The sequence below is a fragment of the Aspergillus wentii genome (genome assembly GCF_001890725.1).
Source record: "Aspergillus wentii DTO 134E9 unplaced genomic scaffold ASPWEscaffold_10, whole genome shotgun sequence".
NCBI classification, from domain to species: Eukaryota; Fungi; Ascomycota; class Eurotiomycetes; order Eurotiales; family Aspergillaceae; genus Aspergillus; species Aspergillus wentii.
The window spans coordinates 925556-942180 of NW_024467841.1; the positions used below are offsets into that span (position 1 = coordinate 925556).

Below are 16625 nucleotides of genomic sequence, written 5' to 3' on the forward strand. Positions count from 1 at the left end.
CTAGCTTACCTTGAATAGCTTTAATAAAAAATCACTTGGGGTGGTAGAAAAAGCAGAGGTAAAAAGTAATTAAGAAGTGTTGCATAGGAGAGTAAGATGATATAGAAGTCTAAAGAAATGTATGGTGGTGACAGGAAGAGGGGGTTGGTCTTTCTGCCTGCCAGTAGATATAGAAATGTGGCTTTGTTTGTAGAGTACTAGTACGTCACTTGGGCCGCGTTGGTATTAGTCAGCACTGTTTACTTAGTCAGCTCAGCCATGCATTGTTGAAAAGTACTCTAACCTAAAGGGGAGGTACCTAGGGATGTTATGTAAAATCAAATAACTGCTTAATTTAATATTTCATCCACTATATTTCACTAAATAATATCCAAATAGTATGCCCAACAAGAATCACAAGACCCCCACCCAACACAGTAAGATATTTTTGGAATATCATTTTCAGATGACTATTATTCTGCAGCTGCGCAGTAGCATCTTGCTTTGACTGCGACATGGAGTCTCATCATACCAGCTGCCTCCCCAGTCAAAATTCCAATACCAAGACAGCTCACGACTCTTTTGGAAATGATCCTTTCCTGCAAACTCACCACCAGACAAGTTCCACTGAGACCATGACTCCCACCGATGATGAAGTGGATCGTATTGACTCTGGAATTACCGAAACGGTCTCAACCACAAATCCGTCAGGAGAAATCCTGCCCAGAGATAGACAGCATAAAACTCCGACCTACGATTATGCATACGAAAAGTCCATGAGTCAAGCGGAAGCGAAGCTATTCTATCAGCACCGGCAACTGGTGGCACGAGATACCGATACTGAAGCTTCCCAAAGCCCCATGGTTTCGCATCGCTTTACTGCAAATTCTCCAGCGCAAGATGCGCCGGACAATACGTACACTATCAACAAAAAAATTTATGGGAACCAGACTTCCCTAGCTGGTAATGATGACACCCCATTATCCACCTCGCCGCTTTCTTTGGAACAGTATTCAGCCATAAATGAAGATAGCACTCCCCCCAATCACAGAGATGAAGGACGTTTCGCTACCTCTAATCGGTCTGCTAGAAATGATTCAATGCAGACTAGAGTTCTTCATGACCAAGCTCCACAACTGTCAACTGAAGAAGGCACGAAAACAACATTTACCGGGTTAGGGACATCCCAGAGCGGGATGAATTTCACAGCAGACAGTGATACAGTCACTTCAGAGTTGAACGTGATTTACCGCAAAATACAGGGGCTACTTGAACGGCGATCAAAATACATACGTCTATCGTTACAGGGCCCTGGAGATAACCCCAAGGACGATCGTGGGTGGAAGGTTTACCCCCCTCCGCCAGAGCCAGCCTGGGATGATGACAAGGACGTCGGGAAATCCAGTGATTCTTCCAGTCGCGGGCAGAAAAGAAGGAAAATGGGCCAGGACATTGGCGAAGATTTCGACATGGCCGAATTCATGCCTCTCCCCGGAGAGTCAGATCTAGTTTTTAAACTGGATCACAATAGTGTTTACCAGGTCTACAAACCAGGAAATTGCGCGGAGTCACATGAACCAATCGTCCAAATACCCTCTTTACGAGACTTTTATATGGATCTCGATGCGGTTATAGATGTTTCGATTGATGGGCCCGCGAAAAGCTTTGCTTTCAAGCGTCTTTCTTATCTAGAGGGCAAGTTTCAGCTTTACTCTTTACTAAATGAATACCAGGAGGTAGCCGATAGCAAGAAAGTACCTCATAGGGATTTTTATAATGTTCGGAAAGTGGACACGCATGTTCATCATTCAGCATGCATGAATCAAAAACATCTTCTTCGATTTATCAAGAGCAAGATGAAAAAGTCCCCTGATGAAGTTGTTCTGTTCAGAGATGGGAAGCATTTGACATTGAAGGAGGTCTTTGAAAGCATCAATCTGACTGCTTATGACCTAAGTATCGATACCCTTGATATGCATGTATGAACATTACAGCATCTTATCAAAGTTTGAATACTGACCACATCGCAGGCACACACCGATTCCTTCCACCGTTTTGACAAATTCAACCTAAAATATAATCCGGTCGGGGAGTCTCGGCTACGCGAGATTTTTCTGAAAACAGACAATTATATCAAAGGGCGCTACCTGGCGGAGATAACCAAAGAGGTTATCTCTGATTTGGAATCCAGCAAATACCAAATGGTAGAGTGGCGTATCTCGATCTACGGAAGATCAATTCAGGAGTGGGACAAGCTTGCAGCTTGGGTGGTAGATAATAAACTGTTTTCCCCTAACGTCCGTTGGCTCATCCAGGTACCTCGTCTCTATGATGTATACAAATCAAGCGGCATGATGGAGAATTTCGAGCAGGTGATAACGAACGTCTTCCAACCGCTGTTCGAAGTGACGAAAGATCCTCGCAGTCATCCGAAACTTCATATCTTCCTGGAGCGTGTGGTTGGATTTGATAGTGTCGATGATGAAAGCAAAGCAGAGCGCCGACTCTATAGAAAGTACCCAATCCCAAGAGAATGGGACACGAAACAAAACCCCCCTTATAGCCACTGGATCTATTTCATGTTTGCCAACATCGCGTCTCTCAACAATTGGCGAAAGCAACGAGGTTTCAATACATTCGTTCTAAGACCGCATTGCGGCGAAGCAGGAGACCCAGATCATCTCGCAGTGGGCTTCCTTTGCTGTCATAGTATCAGTCATGGGATATTGTTGCGGAAAGTTCCGTTGCTGCAGTATCTATATTATCTCGACCAAATCGGCATTGCGATGTCGCCACTCAGCAACAACGCGCTCTTCCTTACATACGACAAAAATCCATGCGCAAGCTTCTTCAAACGAGGCTTGAATGTATCTTTGTCAACTGATGATCCTCTACAATTCGCTTTCACCAAAGAGCCATTAATTGAAGAATATTCAGTCGCGGCGCAAATCTACAAGTTTAGCGCAGTGGATATGTGTGAGCTTGCTAAGCATTCTGTTATGCAAAGTGGTTTTGAACTCTCACTTAAGGAGAGATGGCTGGGAACAGACTGCTGCTGGCCAGGAGTTACTGGAAATAATGTGGCCAAGAGCAATGTCCCGGATATTCGAAAGGCATTCAGACATGAAACTCTGCTTGGAGAACTATCTCTGTAAGTGCTCCGTCTTTACTTTTTCTTCTTTTTGTATGTTGGTCTATGGGCCATGTTCCTCTACTCCGGAAAGACCAATTGCACATGAGCTGTGCTAGCTGATAACTGATTTTGTTCGTCCGCGTCAAGGATCGAACGATACTCTATGCGTGCAGATAGAACCAGCTCCAATATACCGCCAACTAAACCGACTTCGAATCAAGCAAGCCATTGTACGTTTTCTAGTTTTCTGCAATTGTTATTATGAGCTGATCTCTTGGGTGTCTGTTTTAGCCTTCACTAATGGAACTACGGAACTATCTCTTCCCCAGCAAAGTCCCACTAACAGCTCTTCACAATTTCAACGTGAAGCTCAAAACCCGGCCTTTAAAACTTGCGTTGATGAACCCGCAATTCAGGATTCCCGCCTTTTAACCTCTATAACTAATGAGTCCAGGGCTGGGTCTGTGCCAACAACTGGGACGCCAGACGATTTACCGGAGCAAAAGATTTTCCCTGGAGTGGTGCATGAAAGAGCCCACCGGGAAAGTCTGTTAAGCAGGTCTGCTGCTGCTGAAGATGCCAAGGAGCAAAAGAACACCCAAGGAAATGAGCCTTCTAGCCTCTCCTAAGGATTTGTTTAATTAAATTTGTGGTAGCAGCGGCAGTTCGGGGAGAGGGTTGGGGTTACGTTAGGTCTATTAGGAATTTACCCATTCATTATAGCTGGCTATTGATCGATGTGCATTTAAATCATTATTATTCAATTTCCCATTTTGTCCTAATGGGCGATCCTTAGTGCCTTCCTAGTCTTCCAATAGCAAGGCAGAATCCAGTAGGCATGCAACAGATGTAAAATGGGCTGGGCAGGCACAGTCTAAATTCCTCAAGATACCAGGTACCCTTCGTGTTGTTGAACAGTTTCTCTAACTATCGCTTGGTGTGGCAAGGGCGATACAGATAGGTGAGTGATGGAGACAATGTGGCTCTTCAGAGACTCCGCAGCATAGAAGACATTGTAGAAGGAAAGGATTACTTCACACTGCCCAGCTTCCCCTTCGCTCACGAACACCCCAGGCTTCACAGTTGCTGTCGTTCTCCATCATTCTTGGTTGTTGCTTGATCCACTCGTGTATATATAAACGCAAAGCCGCCCAACGCATGCATGTACGTCCATTAGCTTTAGTGTTTTCGGTAACTCCAAAATAACCCCTAGCATCTGTGTTTAAATCATCACGCCTGAGTTCTTCTACTGAGATACCCGAAATCTTGCTGAGTTCAGAGTCATAATAACGAGCGACGCACGGGTATCCTAATGAAAGGTAGTTGTAGATCTGGGTCACAACCCCATCATGGAACTCTTTACCGGAATCATGTGGGATGCTATAATCAAAGCCAGCGTCTTGGTTTAAAGGGGTAGAAGTTTGTTGGTCCAGATGCTTTGCTGTTGTGTTAATGCCATCCAAGCACATGCGAGATTCTTCATTGAAATAGTGGATTGGGGTCACAACTCCAGGAAGCAATTTGTCTTGCGATTTATGATTGAGCTCGACTTTGCCGCATGTTCCCATCCAAAGGCCACCCCCCCCACGTTTAGAATCTTGGCGAAGATCCGCAGACCAGAGACCGCCGCAATATTTCTGGTATTTATCTTGGAGACGGGAAATTCCAGTGGCACTTTCACATAAAGTTGTTTCTGGAGACAGACTTTGTGGGAAAATAAGGTCATTACCCAGCATCGGTGGACTTGCACCGTGCCTAGTCCTTGCTGACTCTTTGTGGAAACCTTCGGGGTATTCGGCACAGTGAAAATCGGGGTGAGCTCTCATGGCAGTGCAAGAGAATTGTGATTCCTGAGATTCGACCACGGCTCGATTCCTCATCACCGCTTCCTCTTTATGCTGGCGCATGTATTCGAGTTCCCAAGAGAGATCCACAGAAGATGCCCGTCGGTGAGAGGTTTGGTTAGCTGTACAACCTGGCGATTCTCCTTCATTTGAGGACTCATCTTCTCTATCAATAGCGAAGTGGTCAACGGGTTGGTAAACTTGTTCGTTAGGGAAAGCAGCCAGTGCCTGTTCTTTCAACTGCTTTTCTGCAGAACGTGCAGCAAGTGAAAGTAGATAGCCTGATACCTTTTCATCACAACTCTCTCGACGCCGGTCCGTTACTTTTGAAGGTTTCGGGGATGCACCAGATGAAGCAGACGGGGAGGTGGACAGAGACGGTGGCCCAGAGCCATCGGAAACTTCGCTACTGTTCGAAGGAATTGCGGGAAGATCTGGAACCCGATATGAATGCCTCCTTGTCTCCTGGCGTCGTAAAAGATTTGTGTATGAAAACTTGGATTCAGGGACCGCATGGACAGCAGCGCGTGTTGGCTGGCCTGCACATTGATGGGTATTTACTTGGTTTGAGTGCTCTGAGAGAATATTTGATATGCTATCGTGGTCAAGGTTGCGTGAGGGTTCTCCTTTGCGAAACGAGCGCGTGTTTGTTTCTATGAGCTGGGGCTCAAATTTCCTTGGGCCAATCTGCAGCCTGTCATTGTCGCCTAAGGATAGCCTTGGCTCTAATTCAACTCGTCGTTTGTTCGTTTTCGTGGTCTCTATTGGCTCCGGGAGAGGCCTCCTAACTCGCCATTTAGAAATAGGGTGCGGCTGATGGTCACCGAGAGACTTAGAGTAACTGCAGCTCACATTGCCCTCACAAGGTTTAGATAGGCTTGAGTCATGGGAGAGACGATGCGACACAGTCCCTGCTCTTGCATGTAGGCCCGATGGTGAATTGCTTTCTGGTTCGGCCGCCTCGTTTAATAACTCAGTGTCCGTTGAATTTGGCATTCGTTGGTATCCTTTGTTGGAGTTCCATGAGGAAGTTTCGAAGGGCTGAGCTAAGAATCTTCTCGGGGTTTCAGACTGGGATGGGATATCCGCACTGCGTGACATTTTCCTCGGAATGACAGGCAGGTGAAAGGTATTGCAAGTTTATTGTTATTTAACTGGGGCATTGAAATAAGACTGCAAACCACCAATGAATCATCAGTGGCCCATCTTCCAAAGCTCCCGTTTCATTTCCCAACAAATATAGATAAGCTTTCTCGTAGGGGGTGGGTAGATACCATGTATCTATAAATCATGAGAGGGCACGTTGGACACAGGTCTAGATGTATGCCGGCGCTTCAGTGCAGTCAGTTTCAAATAATTCGACATTCGGTAAACCCCTGATTGATATAGCATAATTTCTTACTTGTTGAGTCTTCTCGTTCCTGTAACTTTTTAGTCTGTAATATTCGTGATCAATGCAATGAAATCGAGCCGAGTGTGATAGGAAGACGTGGCTGGGTGGGGGAGAATCCTGGTATGCCCAAGTCTAAGTAGGATAATTACCATGAACAGATGAAGATAATATAGGTAGATACTTGAGCTTAAGGTGTTTTGGGCAGTCCTTAAACATCCTACACCTCTAGGTGAACACTCCCCATCTTAGGTGACGTATCAGGTGGACCTAGCAGTATTAGGCAGGACTCAGTTGGGTAGCCGTGTAATTGCTTGGCGGCCACCCGCCCACACAATTGCTGTGCGACACCCCTCCTCCTAGTAGTAGTAGTAGTAGTAGTAGTAGTAGTAGACCTGTTATTCCTGTTGTAGCTAACTTTATATATATATAGGGTTACTTAGAGCACTGCTTTAAAGTAGGTAAAATATAGCACTAGTACTATAGAAGAGAGCTAATAGACTAAGCTACCCTATAAAAGAAAAGAAAATAAATACTTAATATTAATAACCTTAAATAAATATTTTATAAAAGCTTTATAGTTTAATATCTAGTTAAGATTAATTACTTTTTTTAATATAGTAGGGGAGCTGGTAGGGGAGTAGGTAGTAATATATTTTATCTTATATAATAATTAAGAATTAACTAAATACTAAATTTATCTAACTAATTATTATAAGTAATTATATAGGTAGAATAACTAAAAGAACTTACTTAATAGGTATTATATATTTAACTATAGATAGAAAATGCCTATAGTAGTTATTAATACTTATAAATCTAATAATAGGGGGGAGAGAAAGGGAAAGGATCTATATAAAAAAGTAATTAGAGGTTTACATAGAAATATAGTAGGGATTTCTATAGCTATAAATACTATATAGGGTTTTCTTTTACAGCTATAAAAGGGGTAAAAACTGGGTAGCAGACTATAATATATTTTATCTTATATAATAATTAATAATTAATGTAATTAACCACTAAACTGTGAATTTTTTGCTTAGCATTCTATAACTTTTAATTTAACACCCATTAACATATCTTTTCTTTATTATTTCTATATAAAATGCCTTTATCTAAAGAAGCTTATATACAGATGGCTGTTACTATATATAAGAATAAAAAAGTCATATTAAAATTAAAAGCTGCTTATATATGGATATATTTAGTATCCCTAAAAGCACCCTATATAAATAGCTTACTAGTATTTAATTATATTCTAAAATATATACTAATAGCTATAAATTAATAAATACTAAAGAAGAAGTTCTTATTAAGTACTTATTAAATATAGATTAGTATAGCTTTATAATTTAACTATAGTTCTTGTATAGAATAGTATATACTTTACTTTCTAAGTAGGTATAGGATCCAGCTAAAATTATTAGTATTAACTAGGTATCTAAATTTATTAAATATTATATAGAACTATATATATAATATAATTAAAGAATTACCTATCAGTGTATAAAGTAGGAAGATCTAAAGGTCTTAAAGTAGTGATTTAAGACTATATAGATAGTTATTTAAGAGTATAATATATATAAAGATAATATCTAGAATTTTAATAAAACTAGCTTTATAATGGGACTCTATACTAGTTCTAAGGTTATTACTATAATAGAGTATAGTAAGAGGCCTTATATAATTATCTAGGGAAATTATAAATAGATTAGTATTATTAAGTATATAGGTTTAAAAGGAATTCTTATACTACTAGTAGTTATCTTAAAGGGTAAAGAATACTAGGCTCTATAGTATTAAGAGCCTAATTTACCTTAAGATTAGACTTACTAATAGTAAGAATAGCTAGATAATAGATAAGATAGGCCTTATATAGTTAAAATAGGTATATAAACCTTTTTTAAGACTATACTTAACTAGTATAAAATAGTTACTTATTCTTAATAGCTATTTAAGCTATTAAACTATAGAGTTTAATAATTTTTATAAAGAGAATATAATTATCTATCTTTATATACCTCTATATATATCTTATCTTCTTTAGCTACTTAATATTAGTATTTTTAGGCTACTTAAATATATATATAGAAAACTAGTTAAGGGGATAATAGTAGCTAGAAATAACTATATTAATAAGGAGGATTTTCTATACCCATATCCTCCTATATATAAAGTAGTATTTCTCTTAAGGAATATATCTAATAGCTTTATAGAAACTAGACTTAAACTACTTAATTAAGACTAGGTTCTTAAAAAAATCACCTTTTAACTTTATATACTAATACTACTACTTCTTACTAAAGGTTTAATCTTATCTACTTTTTAAATACCTTAGAATACTTACTAGCTTAATTATAAGGTTTATAGCTTATAGAAAAGTATATAAAAAAGAAAGCTTTCTAGTAGTCTAGTCTCTTATATCTAATATCTTAAAAAGGCTATATAGATAGTAATAAATATAAATCTTATCTACCTTAATAGGAAATTAAGGTTCTATAGGCTAAAAATAAGTATAAAATAAAGAAGAAGGTAAGGAAATATACTTCTCTAGGGGATAATCTCTTTATCTCTATATAGGAAGGTTATTATTATATTTAGTAACTTAATATATAGCTTAATAAGGAGGTTAATAAGCCTACTTTTATACCTTATTAATATACTCTACTATACTATAGTGGCTGCTGGACTGTTAGATATATAATATAAAATTACCCTAGTAAATAGCTTTATATTTATATAGTATCTAGTTTAATTTAATAGTGTTAGTAGTTAAAAAGCTTCAAATTGTAGGATGCCAAGTAAAAAATTCATGGTTTGGTGGTTTTCGCGGTTTGGTGGTTGATTACATTAACAGCTGAATTTATCTGACTAATCATGGCCAGGACCTACCCTTATTTTTATTATAACAAGAGAGAGATTTCTAGCTATATCTAGCTATATATCAAATATATATATATATCTGTTAACATGTCTTTCCTGTACACTTCTCTCTTATTTATTATTTTTTCTTATTACCTATAGGTAGTTCTACTATTTTACTCTAATAAAACCTTTTTACTATCTTTACTACCTTTCCTTACTTCTACTACCCTATACTATTTAATATATTTATTTCTATTTTATCTATTACTTTCTTTTTAGTATGCCCCTCTTCTTTACTACTATTCTTACTTTAATCTCTATTACCTAGTCCTACTATTTCTTTTACTCTTTTATAGTTCTAGTATTAGGATACTTCTTTAGTTATAAGTAGATATCCTAAAACTATTATTTAAAGGCCTTTTAAGTATTTAAGGCTTTAAATTATTCTTTATACTTTATTATCTCTATATAGTACTTTATTTATAGGGTCTTTCCCACTATTTTATAGATATCTATATTTATATTAGTTCTATTTAATCTCCTTTATTAACTTACTTACTATCTTATAATATACCTACTCTTTTAGATATCTTTTATATTTTATCTATTTCTTTCTTCCTTTCTATTTATAATCTAGGATAGGGCTACCTTACTTAATAGCTTTCTTTTAATAAATAAGGTATTATTTATAAATATAGGCCTTTTTTTAGCTTAATTACTTAGCTCTAGAACTAGGAGATTAATTAACTAGATAATAATTACTCTTAGTATAATAACCTTTAACTACCCTCTATACTTTTTATCCTAATTCTTTTTTTTCTTATATATATATCTATTATCTTCTTTTAGTTATTCTCTTAGCTCTTCTCTTAGGTTTTTTTCTTATATCTTTTTAACTCTTTACTTTTCTTTTTTATTATCTATCTATTTTTCTATTATCTTACTAGCTTTAATATTTATAGTTAGTCTTATTTAGCATGTCACATGAGTTAAGTCTACTTGTAAGTAATGAGTAGAGTTTTAGTAATAAGGCAAGTTTGAGTTAATATTTAGGACTTATACTATAAGTTCAAGCTCTAAATATTTTAAAACTCTACTCATAATACCAAAAATACACCTATTTTATATGGGGGAGGCTTAAAAATATAGTAAAATACAGCAAAAATACTGACTCTTACTCTTCTTAGCATGAGTTTAAGTCCTAAACCTTTACTCATGAGTCAAGTGTCACACCCTAGGATCTCACAATGGCACTAAAACCTGTAAACCCATGAGTTAAGCTAGGAGAATACTAACCTATAACCCTAATCTAAAGATATTAATAGTAATTAGGGTACTCCTTTAAGCTAGGGATACTTAAGAATATAGTAGGGTAGGTAAAGAGAGAACTAAGGCCAAAGAAGTATATATACTTCTTTAATTAAGTAAGAGATATATAAGTATATATAGAATAATTAGTATAGTTAGTAAAGGTAACTATAAGATTAATAACTTTATTAATTATAAAGAACTATCTAAGTATATAAACTAAGTATCCTTATATATCCTTTATTAAGTATACTATCTTATATACTATCTATAGTATATTAAATAGTATTTTAGTATATAATATAGTTAGTTATTAGATAGTGGCTAAGAGTATCCTATAAGTAAATCATAGTTCTCTATAATAAGAATATCCATTTCATTTGACTACCTAGTTCTGCCTGATACAGTCACTGATAAAGGTGCCATAACATCAAGTCCTAAATCTCTACTCAAACTCAACTCATGTGATATGCTAGTCTTATTTATATCCCCTATTCTTATAGTACCTCTTATATATAAGGTACTTAAATCTCTAGTTATAGAAATAATACTAGGTTTAGTTATAGCTATTAATTCTATTCTCTTAGGCTATAGATTACCTATATTACTAGTATACTATATTAACTTCCTTATACTAGATTTAATTATAGGCCTTATAAGATCTCCTAATATAGTATTTCTTTAGGAAAAAGGAAGAGGTAGAGTTATTATAAATATAATCTTATAGCTAATTTATATCTTTATTCTTAATTATCTATTTCTCTTTATCTACTATTAAGGTTAAGAGGTATTATAGGGGAATAAAAAGAGTAAAAATATATTAGGTTAGGAATCTTTAGGATTTAGGTACTATACTAATCTTTATATAATTATTCTTCTTACTATCTTTCCTATAACTAATCTCTATATTTAGTTATATAAATAACCTTCATTTTATTAGCTAAGGTTTAGATTTTTAAATTTTAACTGTTTAAACTAACATAATTAGACAATGAACCGCTGGGACAATGAGCCGCCAGCGGTTGACCACCGCCACCACTAAAAGGCATATATAGATAATGAATTCATTAAAGTCAAAGCTTTCTAACACTATATAAATAAAATATATATAGTTTTACTAGGTGTTTAATCTAGCTAGATATTTTAAATAATTATAACCTTCTTTACTATAGTAACTATAGTATAGTAGCTAGTATACTAAATATACTTATTAAGATACCTAATTTAACTCCTCTTCTCTTTTTTAAGTTAATTTTTAAGCTTTATCTTAACCTTCTTAGCCTATTAAGGTGTCTCCTTCTTAAAGATATTATTATAAGGCTTTTTTCTTATTCTACCTCTACTTATTAATTATATAAAGCTAATATATCTCCTTTTAAAGTATAATAGTATTTTTGATTACTATTTCTATACCTTTTATAACCTTTTTAAGAGTTTAGTTTATAATAAAGAATAAAAAATAGATAGTGATATTAATATTTTTATCTTAAGTTAAGGCTTTAAAAGTACTCTTTCTAGATTATATAGAATTAGACTAACTACCCTAAAGCCACTAAGAATATTTATTATAGAGAAAGCTCTATAGTATATATACTAATAATAATATAAAAAATTAACTTTATTAATAAATTTAATACTATTCTAAATAATATTATAGATCTACTGGCTATATAGCTATTTTAATAGTATAAAATAGTCTATATCTAATAGTTAAAGCTCATAAGATAAATAGGGAGATATATAAAATAGAATAATATTCCTCTCTTTAAAAAATTAGTTAAATTTAAGTATTAAATAACTTCTATAGCTATTAAGAATAAGAAGGTAATATTAGCCTATAGTTTTTAAAGCTATATTTTTATTAAATGCTTAAAGCTATTTAAAGCTAAATTTATCTATTATCTAGTTATCTTTACTTATACTAATCTAATAATTACTAGGAATAGCTTTAAACTACTTCTCTTATTATATTTTTCTCTAGACTCTAAACTATAGATAACCTTTATAGTTAAAGCTATTCCTATTTAAAAGCTAGTTTTATCTATATTATATATATCCTATTTAAGAATACTATATTTTATATAGTATTTTAAACTAATTTAAACTATAGCTTTATAACCTTTAGATCTTTATATTTTATATATTAATAGTTATATCTTCTTATATATTTTAACTTTAATCTAGCTTTATAGTAGTGGATAAATTGATTAACCTATTTCTTATTAATAAATATATTTTTAGCTTTAGATAGCTTTAATATTATAGTAAGAAAAAGCTTAATAAGGTAGTATACTTTAGTAATACTAAGGGGACAGCCTTAAAAGTCTATATCTAGAATCTTTTACTTTAAAACTAATTTATCTATATTAGAAAGCTTTCTTAAATTAGCCTCTAAGATACTATAGGATTTAGCCCCTTTTAAGTAGCCTTTAAAGGTACTTATCTTAATATTAAAAGTATTAGCACACCCCTATTTTAAAGAGAATTAGCCCTTATTAAAAGCCTTGATAGTAAGCCTTAACCTCTTATCTCTAGATAGAGCTTCTATACTAAAAATAACGCTTTAAAAAGCTTCAATTTTAATAGGATTGTTAAATCTTATGTATTTCAGTGGTAGCGGCAGTTAACTGCCAGTGGCTTGTTATCCTGGCGGTTCATTGTCTGATTACATTATATCTTCTTACTTGTATAATACTTATTAAAATATAGTTATACCTTTAAAGAGTTTGAAATATACTTCTTAATCTAATATTTTATATAATAGTACTTATAAAGTATATTTATTAGGCTAAGATAGTATAGCTATTAATAATAGAATCTAAATTAGAAACTAATTAATGAATAGATAGGAGAAGCTATAGCTAGGGCTAGAGTTATTATAAGATTAGGTATATAATATATTAAAAGAGGAATAGAGATAGATTAAGAAGGAGGAGTAAAGGGATAATCTTATCTTTATAAAGAAGTAATATCTATAAGATAGCTTTAAAAAACTTATAAATAATAGTAATATCTTTAAGAAGGAGAAGTAGAATTATAAAGTAATTAATTTATAAATTTAGTTCCCTATAGATAACCTAAATAATAATATAAAGAAGAGGGTAGAATAGCTACTTATAAGTAGCTATAAGTATATAATTAAGTTAGTTATAAGAAGTAAAATTATTATAAAGGCTTAGACTTTCTAAAAAAGAGGCTATAAGTAAGTAATTATATAGATAGAATAATTAAAAGAACTTACTTAATAGGTATTATATATTTAATTATAGACTAAAAATACCTATAATAGTTATTAATACTTATAAATTTAATAATAGGGGGGAGAGAAAGGGAAAGGATCTATATAAAAAAGTAATTAAAGATATATATAAAAATATAATAAGGATTTTTATTATAAATATTATATAGGATTTTCTTTTATAGCTATAAAAGGAGTAAAAACTAGGTAATAAATTATAATATATTTTATCTTATATAATAATTAATAATTAATAGCTAAATTTATCTGATTAATCATAGCCAGGACCCACCCTTATTTTCATCATAATAATAGAGAGACAGAGTATTATATTATTGCTATTACTAATAAGAAAGCTTTCTAGCTTATATATATCTTTAAGAATCTTAATTTTAAAGGTATTGGACCTATATGTATCAATTTAGATAGTAATAGTACTATCTAACTAGCTTATAATACTTAGTTTTATATTAGAATAAAGTATATTAATATTACCTACTATTAGATTTAAAATATAATTACTAAATATATCTTATTTAATAATATAGTAGTAGATACTTTTATTAAGGTTATTAATCTAATTAAATTTTATAGATTTTAAAGAACTATAGAGGTTAAGAGCTATATAGAATAAGGAAATAGAGGTAATAGATTTAAGGGTATATTATTATATTACTATATCTTATATATAAGATTACTAATCAGGAAGGAACTTTAGAGTTATAAACCTTTAAATACTTATCTACTATAGTATTAAAGATATATAACCTATTTACTTATATCTATATATATAATTATCTACTTTATAAAAATAATTCTACATATAATACACCAGATAGGTAATCCATAGAGTTATTTAGGCTTAGTACTAAATACATTGTTTTCCTATATAAATTACTAATGAAATACTTCATCCCCATTATCCATTGATTAAAAATAGGTGAATATCATTGGCTATATAGATAAGATAATCCAATTAGTAAGTGCAGCTAGTAATTCAATTACTCCATAATGCCTGGAAGGATTTAATGGGGGCGATGTCAATCTGAGCCCCCCTAAAAATTGTAATACCCGAGTGGCTTGTTATTATCATTAATAATACCTACCAAGTAACTACATCATTTCTCTCAGTTTTACTACTCCAAAAACTATTGATGATTAACTTTGAAAGAGGTCTGACACTAGTTCACTATACTTCATGTCCCCCCTCCCCCAAAACATGGAGGAAATTGAAAAGCGCAAGACTCGTCAGGCTTCCAATGATGATAATGATACTTCGCCCGGCCCTGAGACAACCAGCAAGCGACGCAGGATAGCAGGGCCAGTTCTTCCATCGTCCGCAGCTTCCTTACATGGGTCATATGGAAACACTGCGTCTGAAAGCGAGAGTGATAGTGATGATGATATTGGGCCAGTTTTGCCTCCTGCAGGTCCTGTGTTATCCGAAATAGATGACGCGGATAGAAAGCCCGATCCATCTACTCATGAGGTTCCTATGCAGGGTAGTGGATTCCAACGGGATAAGTGGATGTTACAACCTCCAGGTGCTACGGATTGGTCCTCGCGAATCGATTCAACCAAACTGCGAAGCCGGGGATTTCAGACAGGGAAACCAGGGAGGGCCGCGCCCGGAGGCCAGATAGATTCATCATGGACTGAGAGTCCAGAGCAAAAAATAAAACGCTTAGAGGATAAGGTTTTGGGTATCAGTGGCTCAACGGTGACAGACAGTCAGGACCATGCTGCCCAGGTATCTAGGGTGACTGAGCTAGCAAAAGCCAGAATACATAAATATAATGTGAGTTATGAGCGAAGCCAGCTTGGATTCCCTACCCCTTCTCCATGAGAATTAAAATTTAATAGACCGATAGGAAGCCACAAGAAAAGATGCACTACCTGGCGCTCCATGTCTTTCAAAAGAGTGTGAAAATGATGACCCAAGCACACGTCCTTTCGATCGGGAGAAGGATATGAGTACCTCTTCAAGGATAAACAATCACCAAAGACGACAAATTCTTGATAAGGCGGCTGACTTTAGCTCCCGTTTTGCAGGGGGCAAATTTCTCTGAGCTGGGGGGCTGCCTTCCACCTACGCGATTTAAGGAAGGACTGGAATTAAACTACAACATGATAGGGCTAGCAGGAAGCTCTATTAATGAGAGGGGAAGAAATTATGTGAAAATTCATTGAAATACTCAGTGAAATAGTCAATGACTTGATTAAATAAATAGTGTTGTGTAAAATAGCGTTAGGATATGTAGATAATATGATATTCATGATAAAGTAATATATGTATATCAGGCCTGGTGGTGGCAATACTGTATTATTAGTATTAATACTCTGCTACACAGGTTCTATATAGGTAGTAATCCCATATAGCTAGAAAATAACTTTTCTATATAAATCAAAAATTTAAAGTTTCATAATAACCATAAGCTAGTTCTAGCTCAGAATTTATTTAACTTTATTTAACTCTAGCTACTGCTAGTGGAAAATAAGGAGATAACTTCTCTAGTAATAATACAGACTACTATTATAGTAGCTTTAAAAGAACTATAGTACTATTTCATTAGTATAAAGGATATATAAAATAATATATAATATATATACTAGTATATAGAAAGCTATAAAAAAAACCCCCTCTAAAATATAGAGCTATTAAGCTTTAACTAGGGGGTTAAGAACTTTATAATAGGTGCCTAAAGTAGATATAAAAATTCTAATTCTTTAATAGATATCTATAAGGTGCTAAAGAAAATCTAGAATAATACTATATATCTTAAAGAAATAAGCTCTAAATTATTAATTTTAATTAAAACTGCTAATTTAATGTCCTAGTAAGAAGCTTTCTAGGCCTAAGACTAATAA

General features: G+C 34.1%; 3 protein-coding genes across 3 annotated transcripts; 2 read left to right on the forward strand and 1 right to left on the reverse strand.

The window, feature by feature from the left end:
* Nucleotides 1-339: 339 nt before the first annotated feature.
* On the forward strand, nt 340-3856 carry ASPWEDRAFT_46792 (uncharacterized protein). The gene is made up of 4 exons (XM_040836841.1): nt 340-1958; nt 2010-3130; nt 3260-3342; nt 3404-3856. Exons 1-4 carry the CDS (start codon nt 495-497, stop codon nt 3739-3741), a joined length of 3006 nt encoding a protein of 1001 aa, XP_040683733.1. The 5' UTR covers nt 340-494; the 3' UTR covers nt 3742-3856.
* ASPWEDRAFT_46794 (uncharacterized protein) lies at nt 3835-6546 on the reverse strand. Its single transcript, XM_040836842.1, has 3 exons — nt 6508-6546; nt 6359-6386; nt 3835-6288 (listed from the first exon to the last, which is right to left on the reverse strand). The coding sequence occupies exon 3, from the start codon at nt 6055-6057 to the stop codon at nt 4147-4149; it is 1911 nt and encodes a 636-aa protein (XP_040683734.1). The 5' UTR covers nt 6058-6288; nt 6359-6386; nt 6508-6546; the 3' UTR covers nt 3835-4146.
* Nucleotides 6547-14796: 8250 nt separating this feature from the next.
* ASPWEDRAFT_46795 (GPALPP motifs-containing protein 1) lies at nt 14797-16071 on the forward strand. The gene is made up of 2 exons (XM_040836844.1): nt 14797-15555; nt 15629-16071. Exons 1-2 carry the CDS (start codon nt 14977-14979, stop codon nt 15824-15826), a joined length of 777 nt encoding a protein of 258 aa, XP_040683735.1. The 5' UTR covers nt 14797-14976; the 3' UTR covers nt 15827-16071.
* Nucleotides 16072-16625: the final 554 nt, after the last annotated feature.

Coding starts and splice junctions, on each gene's coding strand:
- ASPWEDRAFT_46792 (XM_040836841.1), top strand. CDS start 495: ATGGAGTCTCATCATACCAGCTGCCTCCCCAGTCAAAATTCCAATACC. Junction 3,131..3,259: donor CTGCTTGGAGAACTATCTCT/GTAAGTGCTCCG, acceptor GTCCGCGTCAAG/GATCGAACGATACTCTATGC. Junction 3,343..3,403: donor TTCGAATCAAGCAAGCCATT/GTACGTTTTCTA, acceptor TGTCTGTTTTAG/CCTTCACTAATGGAACTACG.
- ASPWEDRAFT_46794 (XM_040836842.1), bottom strand. CDS start 6,057: ATGTCACGCAGTGCGGATATCCCATCCCAGTCTGAAACCCCGAGAAGA.
- ASPWEDRAFT_46795 (XM_040836844.1), top strand. CDS start 14,977: ATGGAGGAAATTGAAAAGCGCAAGACTCGTCAGGCTTCCAATGATGAT. Junction 15,556..15,628: donor CCAGAATACATAAATATAAT/GTGAGTTATGAG, acceptor ATAGACCGATAG/GAAGCCACAAGAAAAGATGC.